This window comes from Mesoplodon mirus (genome assembly GCF_964341445.2).
Source record: "Mesoplodon mirus genome assembly, chromosome: 3".
NCBI lineage: Eukaryota > Metazoa > Chordata > Mammalia > Artiodactyla > Ziphiidae > Mesoplodon > Mesoplodon mirus.
Window position 1 is genome coordinate 20,221,607 of NC_138978.1, and position 17,411 is coordinate 20,239,017.

General features: G+C 44.4%; 1 protein-coding gene across 3 annotated transcripts in view; it reads left to right on the plus strand.

The window, feature by feature from the left end:
- The window catches only part of CDC42 (cell division cycle 42), a 46,335-nt gene extending 43,322 nt beyond the window's left edge, over positions 1–3,013 (plus strand). For 2 of the 3 annotated variants that reach the window (XM_082615636.1, XM_082615637.1), the window contains exon 6: positions 1,497–3,013. In XM_082615636.1, coding sequence (XP_082471762.1) covers positions 1,497–1,586 — 90 coding nt within the window. In that variant the 3' untranslated portion in view covers positions 1,587–3,013. Of the gene's footprint in view, positions 1–8; positions 194–1,496 lie in introns of those variants that run through there. The other variant, XM_082615638.1, reaches the window with a different exon arrangement.
- Positions 3,014–17,411: the final 14,398 nt, after the last annotated feature.

Consider the following 17,411-nt stretch of genomic DNA (forward strand, 5'->3'; position numbering starts at 1 on the left):
TCTTGTAGAGAGGTCTGAAGAATGTGTTTGATGAGGCTATCCTAGCTGCCCTCGAGCCTCCGGAAACTCAACCCAAAAGGAAGTGCTGTATATTCTAAACTGTTTTCTCCTTCCCCTCTTTGCTGCTGCTTCCTGTCCCACTACTGTAGAAAGATCGTTTAAAAACAAAGGAATAAAACCATCCTGTTTGAAAGCCTCTGCGTCTTTTTACTCACCACCTTAGAGCAACCTCTGTATTAGTTTTTGATTAAGAATGCAATATCTTATAGAATATTTTTTGTGCTCAGTAGTCAAGTTGGACTTGTTTAACTTTCTGCTGCTTGAGTTGCCTGATGCTCAGAGCTGTTTGGTTTGGATTACTATTGCAAAAGGGAACTTGGTCTGGCATTAAGAATGTCCTCTTGGAGAAAATAAGAAGAGTTTAACACTTCTAGATCTTAGTTCTAGATGGAGAAAATAACACAAACATCATTTTACTCTTAACGATCAACTGTTAACTGTAATTGCATGACAAACTTTATGGAAAAGGGTGACCTCCTAGTACAGTGTAATGGGGAAGGGAGGGTTCTTTTCTGGTTTCCTTTGTGTGGTGAAACTTTGTGTTGCTGTTGCTTTGGCCGTCTGTGCTGTAGTGGAGTATTTGTCAGTCTGGGTGGGAAAGATAATTGATGTACCTGCTACTGCTTTATGAGATCATTTGTTACATTATCTTTTAAGAGTAGCATCCATTTTAACAGTTGACTTAAGGTTTGTTAATGTTGAGATGTAAAGCTGCCATCTTTATATTTTCCTGCTTCTGATTTTATTGTTGTGAGGGAAACATACAATTATGGTTACCTTCAAATTTTGAAATTAAAAATATACAATTGTTTGTATAAATGCTTGATGAAACTTTATTCCTGTTGCACTGACTGGCTCTAGTTTTACATATGTATCAGGTACCCACATTTTTGCTTCCTTGAATCCCCTTGGCTCTCATGGGTGGGATAAAGGGAGTTTAGAGTGACTGTCTTTGATGCAGCTACTGTAATCGCTCTCTCCATCTTTGCCTGCGCCTTCCATATAATAAGGATGCCACTGCCCGGTGCCCAACCTCTCAGTCCTGTTCCATATCCAGCTGTTTCATTTGAATGCAGAGCTGCTTACTTGTTTTTATGTAAAATGTTTCAGCAGCATATTACAAAACTCATACTGAATGAGCAAATGACATGTGCTTGTTGGCTTCTTGTGACATACATTGGTCTGCAAACAGCTTTCTCGAAGGACCACTGTCTCACTCACGAGTATCTGCTCCTCTCCTCCTGAACTGCTGGATCCGTCCAGTGCCCTGCCTGGACAGAACTTGGTGAAGTGAGATGATTGTGTTGAGATTCAGGGTTGTTTTTAACGTTTCATTATTTGCCAACTCCTGAGGCTTTGAATGTTTTAAATTTGATCTTCAACTGTATTATACTGAATATCAGACTGCCCATTTTTTTCTTTCTACCCCTTTTCAGAAAGGCCTAAAGAATGTATTTGACGAAGCAATATTGGCTGCCCTGGAGCCTCCAGAACCGAAGAAGAGCCGCAGGTGTGTGCTGCTATGAACGTCTCTCCAGAGCCCTTTCTGCACAGCTGGTGTCGGCATCATACTAAAAGCAATGTTTAAATCAAACTAAAGATTAAAAATTAAAATTCGTTTTTGCAATAATGACAAATGCCCTGCACCTACCCACATGCACTCGTGTGAGACAAGGCCCATAGGTATGGCCCCCTTCCCCCTCTCAGTACTAGTTAATTTTGAGTAATTGTGTATTGTCAGAAAAGTGATCAGTACTAGTTTTTGTTTTGTTGTTTCAAAAAAATTATTATTTTTTTTGTTTAAAAGCAAGGCATGCTTGTGATGACTCTGTAACAGACTAATTTGGTTGTTGAAGCTGTTTCCGGGTTCCACTCTGGCGAGTAATCTGGGATATCTAGTTATTTTTTTTCTTTTCTTTTTTTTGGGGGGCGGGAGAGTGTGTGTGGGATTTGTTTTTATTTAGTCATGTTTTTTTTAATTCATTAACCATTGGACAGCCCTTAAGGGGAGGAGGATAGATTGATTCCACATTCCACTTCCTAGATCTAGTTTAGAAAACGTGTTCCCCACCTGGTGCTCTTAGGAAGGAGTATAGTAAACGCCTCATTTAATAATATACTCCTTTTTGAAAGTTGCCTTTTCTCTCCACCCTTGAGTAGGTCCAGTATTTGATGAAACTCATGAAAGTGGGTGGAACCTGTCTTGCCCCTCCTCTTTTCTAGGATGCACTATATATGTGACTGTGACTCTCAAGGAAATTTGTTTGCCATTTGCTGATTTTTTTTGAAGTTAATTTCTAACTTCTTTCACTGATAAATGAAAAAAAGTATTGCACCTTTTGAAATACACCAAATGGAGTACGTAATTAAAAAACATTTTTTTTCCCTGTCAGTCATTGTCTTAATATGCTTAGCATAGATGTGCAGCTTAATAGTGTATGATACAGTGTTCCTAGAACACAGCTGAAGAGCTGGTATATAGAGGAAATCCGAGGGGTGGTGCTAGAAGACAGATGTCTATGGGATGATTCACATCCTCTTTCAAGTTATGAGGATGGAGACCTGCTTCATTAAGAAGCTGGGGGTGGGGTGGGGTAGGGTGGGGGTGGGGAGAACATTTAACAACATGGGGACCAGTCAGGGGAATCCCCTTATTTCTGTTTTGCATATGAGGAACCCTAGAGCAGCCAGGTGAGGCTCTCTAGTTTAATAAAAATCCTGGGGAGAGTCTTATGAAGACTCTTCATAAGTGTTAATAGGGATTTTATCAGCTTATTTTGGTTGCAGTTTCCAAGTCTTAAAAATGTTAGGTAATCTTCCCCACCTTCCCCAAATCCTACTTCTTGTAGATTTCATTAGTGTTGAACCAATGCTTTCTCATGTCTGAATTCTTTGTATATGCATTCTTTTCAGATGTATTAAACAAACAAACAAAAAAACCCATTACAAGTCAGCCTGGGGATTGTTATTTTCCCTCCGCCTCTTAATTTTTAGATATTTAGGAATGGGAACTTGACTCTTAATGACATCAATTTCTAACAGATTTCAAGATAAGGATTTAGAGCATAAAGATTTAATGTACTTTGTTTTGTGGAATTCAGTTTGAGATTTTTTTCCCCCTCACATTCAGGTTTGTGCCTTCTCCCCTAAGTTTGGCAGGTAACCTACAGACTCCTCTTTAATACCAAGTGGGTTTATAACAGTTCTTAGTGAAGAAGTGTTCTGGAAGCTCACTGCTCATGTATTTGGAAGGAAATGGCAGCATACTTCCAAATCCATCCATCAGTTGGAAAGCAGCCATTTTTCTCCAAGTTTTCTGTATCAGTGGTTTTCAAACTTTGCTGCTTTAGTAGAGTGGAGCTTGAGCAGTGCGTTATTTTAAAAGCTTTCCAGGTATTTACATTATGCAGCCAAGTTTGAGAACCACTGCTCCTACGTTGTTAACCTCAAACTGCTTCTATAAGATTCCAGATTCTGTGCTTTGAATCTGAATATGGGACACATTTCCTGTAGGTGACAAGAATGATTCATTTCCCTTAAGGGCATTATACTACTCTGTATGAGAGTCTTAGAAACTAAGGACTGTTAATCCAGTTAATAAGGTTGATACAGTGTATAGCCTCATTTTGATAGTTTTCTATATGGAGTCATGTTTGACTTGATTCCATACTGTGCTAGAACTAAGCTGGGCTGGTAGGGAATGGGTTAGGAAAAGGCAAATCTAACCTTTGCTGTTTTAACCAGTGTATCTTATTCCTTGTTGACCATACCAGGGAGAGACACCTGGATCATGTTATGAGACTGAGGGGAGCAGAAACTGTGTATGTGTATCCCTAGTTCTTAGTACAGTGGCATATAGGTCCATCCTGATTATTGCTGTAGCCCTGGCCTAGAGCAGCGTTTGACACATAAGAAATGGCTCTAAAAATAGTCATTGGGGGCTTCCCTGATGGCGCAGTGGTTGGGGGCCCGCCTGCCGATGCAGGGGACACGGGTTCGTGCCCCGGTCCGGGAGGATCCCACATGCCGCTCAGCGGCTGGGCCCGTGAGCCATGGCCGCTGAGCCTGTGCGTCCGGAGCCTGTGCTCTGCAGCGGGAGAGGCCACAACAGTGAGAGGCCCACGTACCGCAAAAAAAAAAAAAAAAAAAAAAAAAGTCATTGGATGGGTACATGTTTTCAAGAATGAATAAATGAAATAAAGCAGGTTACATGGTTGTGTTGATGAATTATCCACACGTCAGAAGAACAATGGTGACAAGAGGATTGATTGAAGCTAACGTTTTTTAATTAAATATTTCAGTTTGACTTACACATATCAGATGAACATGGGTGGCAAATGGATGAAGCTAACATTGTTTTCTGTTTAAATATTGTTTTCTCTTTGATTTAACAAACTTGTCTGTTATCTTTGGCTTAGTGAGTGATACTGCCCAGGGAGTGTGATCTAGAGATTGGAAAAGTGCTATTTTGAAACAGGCCTTAGCAGACTTAGCTTATGGCAAAATTTACAGTATCTAGGCTAATACAACACCAGTACATCACTGTTTGTTTTACTGAAGGTCTTAGAAATAGGCATCCTTTGAGCTGGATTTTCTTTTTTTTTCTTTTTGGCTGCGCCATGTGGCTTGTGGGATCTTAGTTCCCCGACCAGGGATCAAACCCAGGCCCCCAACAGTGAAAAAGCCAGGCTCTAACCACTGGACTGCCAGGGAATTCCCTTTCAGTTGGATTTTATGCCAGTAGAGGGAATATATTCTAAGTGGAAGAGAGGATTGATTGTGGAATCTAAGAAATGATTGCAATATTTCCTTTATTCTGAGGTGAATTTTTCCTTTTTTGGGGGGCTCATTTTCATAGTATAATCAGAATACCTCTTAAAATTTGTGTATACATTTAATGTAGTGGTGCTTTTTTTTTTTTTTGGTTCCGAAAAGCTGTTGTTAAATCATTGGTGTCTTATTGGTATCTTCATAATACCTTCATAGAATGGATAAAATAATACTTTTTCTTCATTATTAGGTTTGGACTATTTTCTTTTTTTCCTTCTCGCATTTTGATGTTGTTAGTGGTTATTGGGGTGCTGAGTGCTAAGAAACTGGTATACAAGGACCCTGCTTCTTGAGGTTTGGAACTTAGCCTCCATTGGGTACAGCTAACATACACTGCAAATTTGGTATATAGCAGTCTGGGGAAGGGATGGTATTTCACCAAGAAGTAGCAACTCCATTATCTTTCAGAAAGGGCTGAGCTCTTCATGGTTAGTGTATCTGAATAATATGTGAGGGGAGCATCTTTAAATCACATTCCTAATTTAGCTCTCAGTGTTTTCTGTAAGACTTACCCAGGTTCCCCGAACTTCAGAGCATGGTGATTTAACTACATAGCTCAACAGAAGACCTCATCTTAATATTTTCTTTCCAAGGCTGTTACAATACTTTATGTATTACTTTGAGTTTTTTCTGAAGAGCCCCTCCTCTTTTTTTAAAAACCATTTTATTAGCTATTGCTACAGTAATGTCGCATTACAAACCACCCTAACACTCAAGCGGCTTACTCCAAGCATTTATTTTTCTCGCTGAGGGGTCAGTTGGGCTTTACCTCCAGGCTTCAGATTAGGCTCAGGTTGGCTTCATGTTTCTCATTCTGGAGCCTGGCTCCAGAGAGCAGTGCCTTCCTGAGAGGACTTCATGTGGTGAGCCAAAGGGGGTACGAGGTCAAGCACATTTGAAATTTCTCACGTTCCATTGCCCAGAGGATTCAACATAGCCAAGCCCAAAGTCTGCCACTCATACATTCATTCCCTCATATTTAGTAAATTCAAAAATAGGTTTGAGCTCATTTAAAAAAAGGAAAATAATGGAGATAGGGTCTGGGCATCACAATTTTTTTCAAAGTATTCTTTGTAGGAGCATCACTTTTTTTTTTTTTTTTTTTTTTTTTTTTTTTTTTTTTTGCGTTACTCGGGCCTCTCACTGTCGTGGCCTCTCCCGTTGCGGAGCACAGGCTCCGGACACGCAGGCTCAGCGGCCGTGGCTCACGGGCCTAGCCGCTCTGTGGCATGTGGGATCTTCCCGGACCGGGGCACGAACCCGCGTCCCCTGCATCGGCAGGCGGACTCCCAACCACTGCGCCACCAGGGAAGCCCAGAGCATCACTTCTTTAAAGCTCATCAGATATTTTAATATACCCCCAGGTTTGAAAACTGTGGCACTACATGATCTCTTAAGGTTTCATTTATGTCTGACATGAATTTTAGAGTAATTTTGGTCTCCAAATCTTTACAGCATTTTTCCTTTGAGGACGAGGTTTTCCAAACCAGCGTTCAGTTCTTACCCTTAATCAGAAAGAGGGTTTACAAAATTCATAGTCATATAGTCTTATTGGACTGGCACTGAGATAGTTTGGGCAGTCACCTAAGTAATTAAATTACTTAGGCAGCAATTTGAGAAGGGGACAGGTATTTGAGTTGTAGAGTTCAGCTAAGGTTTTCTAAGCCAAAGCTAGAATGTAGAGGAAGGCTGTATTTCCCTGGTAACTTCAAGACAAGTGTACTATACAGATTTCACTGGAGATGGATATCCTTTTCACTCGTCCAGGAATATTCTAATTCATCTGCAGGGAGTACACAGGTCCAAATTCCAAAGTGTAAGTTAGTGCTAGAAATGAGTATGAAATTGAAGTTATTCCAGCAGACTAAATTGGACTTCTAGGAGATGAAATCTCTTGCTAAGTTAAAAACAAGGTCACTTTGTTTCTCTGCTGCAGATCCCCAACGCCACACACACCCTGGTTATTTGTCAGACCTTTGGGCAGGGTGTGAGCCAGTGTTATGTGGCTTTATTTCCTCCTCTTTCTTGTCAGTGAGTATAGTTCCAGGTGGATTGATATTTTTTTTTTGAAGTCTGACTGATTAAACAGATAGTTGCTTCGTTGTATTAGCCCCATACTGATGTATTAATATTTGATTGGATAGGGTCTTAGCTTCTGTGTCTTGGTTTGTGGTTTAGCTGTAGTTGATGCAGTCATGTGACCAGTCTTCTCAGAGGCAGGAACTGGAGCAGAGTACCTGTGTGGTTTTGCAAATGTTCAGTGCTTTTGAGCCATAAGCTCTGAACTGAAAATTCTTAACTCCCTGATAGTGGGCTATTGGGTATTGGGGCATACCCTCACAAAAGTGGGGAAACTTGTGCCCGTATCGAGCTATCTGTTTCTTCTTTTAGACAATTTATTGAGCTACTTTTAAAAAAAAATAAATTTCTATATTTTATTATTTATTTTTGGCTGCGTTGGGTCTTCGTTGCTGCGCACGGCCTTTCTCAAGTTGTGGCGAGCGGGGGCTACTCTTCGTTACTGTGCGTGGGCTTCTCATTTCGGTGGCTTCTCGTTGCAGAGCACGGGCTCTAGGCGCGCAGGGTTCAGTAGTTGTGGCATGCGGGCTCAGCAGTTGTGGCTCGCGGGCTCTAGAGCACAGTATTGAGCTAGTTTGAAATCTGCCCCCACTGTTCTCTCTTTCCCAACGAGCTAGCCCATGAACTTCTTGGATTGTTGAGATTACCTCCACCTAGTGGTGAATCTAAGTTAAAACGGGCAGTTGATTCTGGGGTGCTCTTTATCTAATATCTGAACACCACTCTTTATGTGGGTGTTTTGTTTGTTTTATTTATTTGTTGTGGTTTTTTTTTTTTTTTTTTTTTTTTTTTTTGGGCCGCACTGTGCGGCATGGGGGATCTTAGTTCCCTGACCAGGTATCGAACCCATGCCCCCTGCAGTGGAAGCGTGAAGCCCTAACCACTGGACCGCCAGGGGATTCCCTATGTGGGGTCTTGATGGCAGAGGGTAGGGAGAAGGTGGTGAGGCAGAAAGGAATATTGGCTGAGCAAATTCACTTGTGGACTAGGGGGATTTCTGAATTATCTAGGAGAGGTTAAGAGTCAGAATTTGTAGTCAGTCAAAATATAAAAATCCAATGTGCTGTAGGGAAATAATTGCCTCAAGTTATAACTCTGGCCTTATTAGCTGTGTGATCTTGGATAAGTCAGTGAGTGTCCCTAAGCTCCATTTGCTTCATCTGTAAATAGGAATAATGCTAATTTCTACATCTCGGGGGTGAGTGTGAGGATTAAATGATATCATATATGTGAACATGTTTTGTAAACAAGTGCAATGCAAATACTAACAGCTACTAGATTTGCTTTGCAGTGGGAAGAATTTAGGTTTGTGTGAGGAAGTATTTACTAATATCATTGTGTCATGCTACTGGGTGTATTTGGAGATTTTGTGTTTTAGTAATTATAGGAGTACAGATTCACTATTTATAGAGCTAGGATGGTAGAGCTCAAGGTAGTTCAGAGCTTTCTTTAAGAAGAACCTAAGACCCAGAGATGGGCTTTCTCCCAAGCTTTTTAATTTCATAGAAGTACTTCATGTGCATAGTACGTTGTATCCAAAGAGCTTTAGATGCTTCATCTCTGAAATTGCTTTCTTTCTAGAACCCCTGGGAGGCAGGGAAACAACACAAACCTCTGAAGATCGGGTCAGCTGTGCAGTTTGCCCTGTGTCCCAGAATTATCAGGACTGTTGTCTCAGGTTGGCCAGATCCCTGAAGCTAGCATGAGGATCTTGCTGGTCTGAGCCAGTTTGTGAACATCAAGGGATAAGAGCTGTTCAGAAAACATTATTATGTTAAGAACCACAAATCTCTCCACTGCTTTTGTTTTGTGCAGTGTCAATTTTACATGTTTATTTAGTACTCAGAGGCCCTCTGTTAGATAGCAAGGTGGGTGAGAGTGGTTCTAATAAGAATGAAAGTGAGGGAGGGTAACAGAACGTACCAGGAAGAAAAGTCACATTTAGCTGTGTGTGTATGTTGTTGGTGAGAGGAAGGGAGGGTGGTGAAAGTAAATCAGGAAAGGCCTCTTGAAAAAGGTGAAAGGTGGGTCTGATTTAGACATGCGGAGATATATAGGGGTGGAGGTGGGGTCAGGTGGATGAGTATGTATTTCTGGGTGAATGGAAACTGAACAAAGATGAGAGATACCTGGCATGTTCGGGGAGTAGTCAGGAGCCCTGTTTAGGGATAGGTGTAGTATGAAGAAAGATAGCTCTTAGGGGCCCCCATAAACAAATGAGTGAGTTAAAGGGGGAACGTTAGTCACACTCAGGGAGGGCTCAGCTCTAATTACTGAGGTTCATGAAAGAAAGGAGCATATTCTTTGGTAAAAGAATGACTATGTGTATTGAGTACTTTCTGTGTGCTTTGCACTGTGTTGAACCCACAGTATTATCACATTTAGTACTCAAAACAGCCCTGTGAGATTTTTGCTACAAGTAACTTTGTTTTATAGATAAGGACTCTGAGACTTCATGATTGCTTAATATCTCCAATCAGAATTGGAACTCAGGTCTGATTCTGGAACCTGTGTGCTTATCCATATGTATCTTGTTGTGAAAGTAAAATGTATGTGACTTATTACAAAGCTGAAAATTATAGTTTAAGCATGGTATTATGCCAAGGGCAAGCATAGCTTTATAAAAACCTTCATCTACACTGGCAGGTTAATTGGGTAGGACCTTTTTGGGGAAGGTGACTTTAGGAACAGTTGTAGCATGAGAGAATGATACCCTTTTCCTTTGCGTAGATTTAAAGGACCTTGAGGTGCTTTTGAATCTGGATAGTCTGCCTGTAGTCTCTGCTCAAGTGTAGAGACTCTTTTTTTCATCATAGCATCCCTGTGGGCTGGCACAGCAGGGTTTGTTGATGAGAAAGCTGGACCTTAGTGAGTATCCAAGGCTGGGGGAGGGGGGGTGATGGGAGTGCCAGTTCTGAAACCTGGTACCCTTCCTCTTTTCTCTTGACCAACTCACAGAATGGCCTTTAGAATAGCACCATTGAAAGCCAGGGGGATAATCAGTGCGGTGGGGCTGTCATGTAGGAATTCTCAGAGGGTAGAGTGTTTGAGCCAAGGCTTACAGGAGAGGATGTTCCTGATGTCTTGTACAGTGTACATGGCTTATGGAATGATATCCTCAAGTGATATACATGCTACTTCCATAACAGTAGTGGGAGCTAATATTCAGAACCATCTGACAGAAAATTTAGGCTCAGAGTAGCTAAGTAAGTTGCCCAAGATGAAGCTTCAAAATAGTGAAACCATTATTCAGCTTCAGAGCTATCTGATCCAAAGCCAGTATGTTTCCTACAAAACATGCTTGCCCCCTCCAAGTGTGAATGAACATTCTCAGAAAGGTTGAGCTCAAACTGGAGCCACACCTTTGGAGGACCTCTGTAAGAAGAGAAAGGACCAGAGCTTGAGGTGGGCCGCATCTGCCCTGTTTTTCTTTCCTAGAGCCAGTGAGTGTGTAGATGTCTATGGTTTGGGTTCCTTAAGGTAGGAAGAGAAGGCATCCACCTTTTGGAGGCAGAGGCTGCTCAGGGCTTGGGAGGAGGGCATGAAGCAAAGTTATTGTGGTGGCCTTTGATGGGACTGGTGGTTATACCAGGTTGCATCTGTTAAGGCCAAGTAATCAGTGCTGGACTGACAGTGATAGATGATTCTGTCCCCTGAATGACAACTGGAAACCTTTAGAGGTTATTTAGACCAGCCCTCTTACTCTGGGAGGGGTGGTGGCGTTGGTGCAACAACCGAGATATAATTCACGTACTATACAATTTACTTATTTAAGGGGTACGGTTCAGTGTTTTTGTTCTTCCGGTTTTGAGATATAATTGACATACAGCACTGTATAAATTTAAGGTGTACAGTTAATGATTTGACTTACATGCAACATGAAATGATTATCACAATAAGTTTAGTGAACATCTCATGTAGATATAAAATTAAATAGAAAAAAATTTCTCCCTTGTGATGTACTCTCAGCAACTTTCATATATACCATACAGCAGTGTTAATTATATTTATCATGTACATTACATCCCTAGTACTTATTTATCTTATAACTGGAAGTTTCAATGGTTTTTTTTTTCTTTTTTTGCTGTACACGGGCCTCTCACTGTTGTGGCCTCTCCCATTGTGGAGCACAGGCTCCAGACGCGCAGGCTCAGCGGCCATGGCTCACGGGCCCAGCTGCTCCGCGGCAAGTGGGATCTTCCCGGACCGGGGCACGAACCCGTGTCCCCTGCATCGGCAGGCGGACTCTCAACCACTGCGCCACCAGGGAAGCCCTTTTTTTTTTTTTTTTTTTTTTTTTTTGCTCAGTGGTTTTTATATATTCACTCAGTTGTGCAACTATGACCATGATACATTTTAGAACATTTTCTTTTTTTTTTTCGGCTGTGCTGCATGGCATGTGGGATCTTAGTTCCCTGACCAGGGATCAAATCCACGCCGCCTGCCATGGAAGTATGGAGTTTTAACCACTGGACTGCTGGGGGAGTCCCTAAAACATTTTCTTTACCTCAGAAAGGAACCCCGTACCCTTTAGCTATCACCTCCTAAACCCTCCTCCCCCCACCCCCAGTTCCTCCATCCCTAAGCAACCACTAATACTACTTTCTGTTCCTATAGATTTGCCTATTCTGGACATTTCATATAAATGGAACCATACGATGTTGTGGTCTTTTATGATTGGTATCTTTCACTTAACAGTGTTTTCAAGGTTCATCCATATTTTAGCATGTATCAGAAATTCATTCCCTTTTGTGGCTAATATTCCATTGTATGGATAACATTTTGTCTAATTAATTCATCCATCACTTGATGGACTCCTGAGTTGTTTCTGCCTTTTGGCTATTATGTGTCACGATCCTGTGAGCATTTGTGTAGAAGTTTTTGTGTGGCCTCTCAGTTTGCAGACAGAGAGATTAAGTGGGGTGATTTGCTCAATTCCCAGTGCTGTGCCCCGTGTATCCTGGGGCTGGAGGAGGCTGTGGTACCATCTACTTGACCAGGATGGTAACTAACTCTGAGGAACTTGGAGCATGTAGGGATTTATGGAAGAACTGAGATTATTTTTAGTTCTGGGGCCTTCTCTTCCTCCAGGTGGGTTGGAGGCATGAGGACGGCCATCATATTTTCCACTGACTCTTAGTGTAACCCTGGACAAGTGACTTGACTTCTGTAAGTTTTCCTGTTTGAAAAGTGGAATCAATACCCACCTTGCAGTGTTATGCAGATCAGCAGTAATGTAGATACAGCATCAGTATAATGCCTGGCTGTCTAAGTGGTACCATTATTTAGGAAGATATTGAAGGGGCTGAGGAAAATGGCCACAAGGTGGACCTGTAGTGCTCCAGAGGAGCCACTAGATGGCAGAGAAACAGCAAGAAAAATCTGGCTGGTTGTGCACCTGAGACTTAGCAAGGTTTCTTGAGTTGCTGCCTTTCTCATTGCCCCTGGGAAGAGAGTACAAATTCTCAAACTGCTGGGAAAAGAGCCCACTGCCCACAGTGTCTTGTCACCCATACCTGCAACCTGTACTCCAATTACTACCCTCCAGAGCCAATGATCTTGCTTCTCATTTCTCAAATAACTGAATATCTTTCAATTAACCTTGAGCCAAGCATCAGTCTTCATTCTCCCTAAGTTTTTTTCCTTAAATTGGATCATGAACCAAGCCTTTGTGCAGGCTCTGTCTTTGGGGACCTCGCAGACATGTATAGATAGACACGTTCTGTATAGACAGATATGTTCTGTCCCTGCAAGCAGCAGCATTGAATTTGGGCTGCCAGAGAAGAGTGAAACATCTGTGTGTGGCATGGGAGTCGGAGGGAATTGGTTTATTTCAGGGCTGTTGGGCTTGGTTGGAATGTGTGTAAGCAGAGAACTCCTTAAGGGTGTACACTGGGACCATCAGATGAGATGACCTCCATATCCTCTTAAGAGTTCTGAGCCTAGATGGCCAAAATGGATGGGTAAGGGGGATTTTCAGCTTTTCCCTGGGGGCATTCAGAAAGGTTTCCTACTGCTTGGTTTTGCCTAGTGCCCTTTTGCTCCCAAGGAGGGAAGTTTATATCTAATAGAGTTGAGGCTCTTTAATTTGGTAAGGCCCACGAATAGAGGATGGAAAAATCAAGGACTTAGTGGCAGATTGGTGGGATCCTGGGGCTGGAAGTATCCTTGAAAGACCATGTCTGTATCCTTGCCTATGGGCAGATGAATGTCTGAATTAGGGGAAAGCTAAACTTTTAGTCCTAGGGCCCCACAGCCAGGCTGAGAGGGCCTTGGGCAGGCCTGAGGCTTAACAAGACCCTGGCCATTCCTCAGCGGGCCTGGCTCTTCAGTTTGTTGGGAGCCAGTTGGCTGTGGTCTCACACTGTCTGATCTTATGTCTCTGTCATCTTTTCTTACGGTGTGTGTGAGCCTCTCCTTGTATCCAGCATGGTGTTAAGCACATAGTGAGTTCAGATGTTTGAACAGAAGAAAGGCAGAGAGAAGAGTGGGGAGCCAGGAATGCAAAAGAAACCAACAGGGGAAGAAACCACGCATGGGTCGTAATACCATCTATTTGTAAAGCTGTTGATAAAATGCTTTTGTGTCCATCTTCAGAAAAGCCTGTGAGGCAAGTAGGACAGGTGTTTATTTTACAAATGGGAAAACTGGCTTAGAGTTGAGCTTCTGTAAGATTCACAGATCGAATCTCAGAGTCTTTTGGTTCTGCGTCCAGTGCTCCCTCTCCTTGAGCCCACCCTTCCATGTGGATGATGCCCCCTTTCCACTCAGTGGGTCCTGTGGTTAGGAAAGCTAGGACTGGCGTTCCACTAATTCACAAAATGGCTGGGGCTCATCCTCAGCACCTCTCACGTCTATATTTTCCCTTGTGATGCCACCCTCCCTTGGGATAGGTGGTGGTTGTCACTTGGTCAGATTGAGGTAGAAATGACTCGGGGAAACCAGGCTGGCAACTGCTGTTTTGGCTTCTAGATTCAGGAGTCTGGGTTTTGCTTCCTTCATGAATTTTTCCCTTCAGATGTTAAAGGGTAAACCTTCTTGCTTTGGAATTGAGAAATTGGACATTAGGGAAGAAAGAGCATTAAAAAGAAGTCTGGGGTTGTGGAGGAGTTTTAGAGTTAACACGGACGTTGCAGGCTTTGGAGTAAAACAGATCTAGGTTTGAAACCGTCTACTTTTGAATACCTGTGACTTTGGACAAGTGCATTAACCCCTCTCAGCTTCAGTTTCTTCATCCCTAAAATTGAAGAGTTCCTCTGTTGTAGGGCTGGTGAAGATTGAGACGTATATGCACCGAGAATGGCCTATTCCCCAAACGAGTGTTCTACGGTCCACTTAGTTGTATGCTGCCACGGGATGGACCCTGGATTGTCTTCTGCTCTGGTGAGCTGAGAGCAGGAATCCCAGGCCTGGTTCTTGGGAAGCTCACCCCAGGGGCTATAGAATCTGATGCATTTGTACTTTCCCAGGAGAAGGGGGTGGATGTCTTTAAACTTCTTGCTGGCTGCTGGGCCCTGGGACAAAGGGGAGACAAGCCCCAGGGCTGAGACAATCATGTCTTTATTATCTCAGATGTCTCAGGCCTGTCCCTCGCCTGGAGATATATGGTCGGGAAGGCTAGCTCCATGGCCTCGGCGCGATTCCAGGTCCTAGGAATGTCTGGCTGTTTTATAGCAAACAGGATCACGCACAACAGCCCAGCATCCAGGCATCTCCGCCCCAGCAAGTTCTTTCTCTCTGCCAGCTTGTAAAACAGTGGGACCTACAGCAATGTGACACAGACCCCATGCCTCTTGGGGTCCCAGCAGCCTGGCACAGGGCAGCAGTCCTGGGCAGTGGTGAACCCATCCAAGGATCTGGGCACAAGGCCACCAGCGCAGGCCTGGCTCTACCAAGGGGCCATCTTTCAGACCAGGCCCCGCCTGGCTCAGTTCTCACTTGTAAGCCTTGGGCCGCCCTGATTCTAGCCTGCTTCTCTCCCTTTTGACTCCTGGTGAGCAGCTGCAGGGAGCCACTGAGAAGGCTTGTTTACAGATGTGTTTGGCTCGAGATGGGGAGACCAGCAGCGATGAGTCCTTGAGTTCCAACTTCCAGCTGCTCCCAGGTGCTGGGGAGCCTTCCACTCTGGGCCCTGAAGAAAAGAGTCCTCACTGTTGTCTTTGGCTGAGGCTTTAGGAACTTGGAGATGGGGAGACCAGGAGGCAGTGGGTCAGATGGCTGTCAGGGCATCATTTATAACAAAGCCATGTGAGCTGGCTCTCCAGGGGTCCTTGCACAGGGACCAGGGCTTGTGGGCTCAGGCCGGGCTTTTCTCCAGGGCCTTGAAAGGACGGTGGGGTCCTGTAATCCAGGGGTAGTAGTGGGTGGAGATAGTTTACTCTCCTGACTCCTTTGTTCTAGAGAAGGAATCTAGAGTAACAGCCATAGAGCTGTAGTGTTTCGGGCTTTCAAGGGTTCGAGCCCCCTCCTCTGCTGGCCTTTATCAGTCCAGTAGCTCGCCTTGTGCCATCTAGTGCTTGGCAGATGGCTGCGTTGCCTTCTTTCCTAGAGTGCATGCCTCAGGTCATTTGACATTTATTCAGTGCTTCCTGACACTCCCCTGCCCCCTGCCATGTAAAACAGAAGATGCAGATCCCACCCTGAAGGAGCTCACAGTCTGAGGAGGAGGATGTGAACGTTAGAAGCAACAGTGTGTGTGGCACAGTGGGACAGGTACTTCAGGGGAGCACGGGTCTGTAAAAGGGGCGCCCACCCATTTTTCTGTGCAGTGTATCTTCTGCCAGCTGAAGTCGGGAGCGCACCCTGACGCATTTGGCTCAGCAACGGGAGCCTTCTCTGCTGTTAACAGCAGTAGTGATAGCTAATGGCTGAGCACCAGCTGTGTGACTGGCAACGTGCTAAGTGCTTTATGTGCTTTATGTTCACAGTAGCTCTATTTATAACTGAGGAAACAGGTTAAATGACTTACCCAAGGTACACAGCTAGGACATGGTAGAGCTGGGATTATTTGACTCCAGAGCTTTTGACCACTAGACTTCCCTCGAGGGGAAGTATTATCAACAGAAGAGCCAGGGGACAAATGGTGTATGTAATTGAAGTGCTCGTTTTAGTCACAAGATTTATTTTGAAATGTCGCATAGAACTAACAAAGCAAGGGTTTTGTTGCTCAAAGGCAGGGGGGCATAGGTTAAAGGTTGAGAACCCCTTTCTTGCTAATGAGCTGAAGCCTCTGCTGGGTGAACTGGATGGAGCTCTTACCCTTGAGGGCAAGTTGGAGGGGGATAACCTGCCTTTCTCCTCACCGAGCTGGGGGCCTCCTATCTAACTGAAGCCTGTGGGACTTGCAGACGGGAGCCTGAGCAGCATTGGGCCTAGGAATCATATGACACGTTGAGCTTCCCCTGGTGCTGAGAGGAGAGGGCTGGGGTATGCGTGGGTGGTGGCTTTGGTACCTGGCTAGGTGGGAAGGGAGAAGCGGGGAACACGTGTCCCAGGTCGAAGTGAAGGGACTGGGACAGAGAACTTTTTACTGGACACCCACCTACATTATGGTCCAGTTCCCACAGTAGCCTCTGAGATGGCATAGATGGGGAAGCTGAGACTCACAGGGGTTAACATATCCGAGGTCACCCTGCTAGCGAGAGGCCTAGAAGAGGTTCAGTCCCGGATCTGTGCGACTTCAGCTCAGGCTTCTTCCAGCACCCCGCGTGCCTGTTCCTTTGAAGAATGATTCCAGAGTCCCGTTTCCTTATCCCCTTACGATTTGAATGAGCTCTCTGCCTCTCTCTCTCTGGACTGAAGCAGTCTGAATTCATACAGCAGCCCTGCATCCTCTTGGTCACTTCTCTGGATCCACTCCAGCTCTGTGATGAATCAGAGGGGCAGCAACTCGCCCAGTCCCGGCTGTGATAACCATCAGCTATTTCTGAAGTTTCCCAGGTGGCTCCAGCCGCAGTCCAAGAAGGGGATGAGGAGGAGGCCCAGGCTGCCTGAGGTGCTGAAAGGAGGGAGAAGGAGGGATGGGAAGACTCCCAGGAGAAGAGAGACCCCGCAAATTCTTGTGTCATCTAAACCTGATGGGGATGGGAACCTACAGTGCCATCCCCACACCCCCAGAGAGCGCTTTCCCTCATTCTTAAAGAGCCAGGGTGCTGGCTGCTGACGACCATCAGTGTCCTTTACAGCCCTTCCCAGTCCACAAAGCACTTCCCCATTCAGTGTTTTGTGTGGTCCTCTGAAAGCCATAGTGGTGGGGGCAGGGTGGGGAGGCTGTACAGAATAGAAGCTTTGGAGTCAGAAGTGAGCTCAGTCCTGGCCCTGTCGTTATCTTCATCTCTTTAGAGTTTACTAACTTGCTCCACAGGCTGCCAGCAGTGGAGCTAGAATGACACCCCCCCACCCCGTGTCCTGGTGTCTAGAAGGAGGCTTCATGAGGAGAGAAG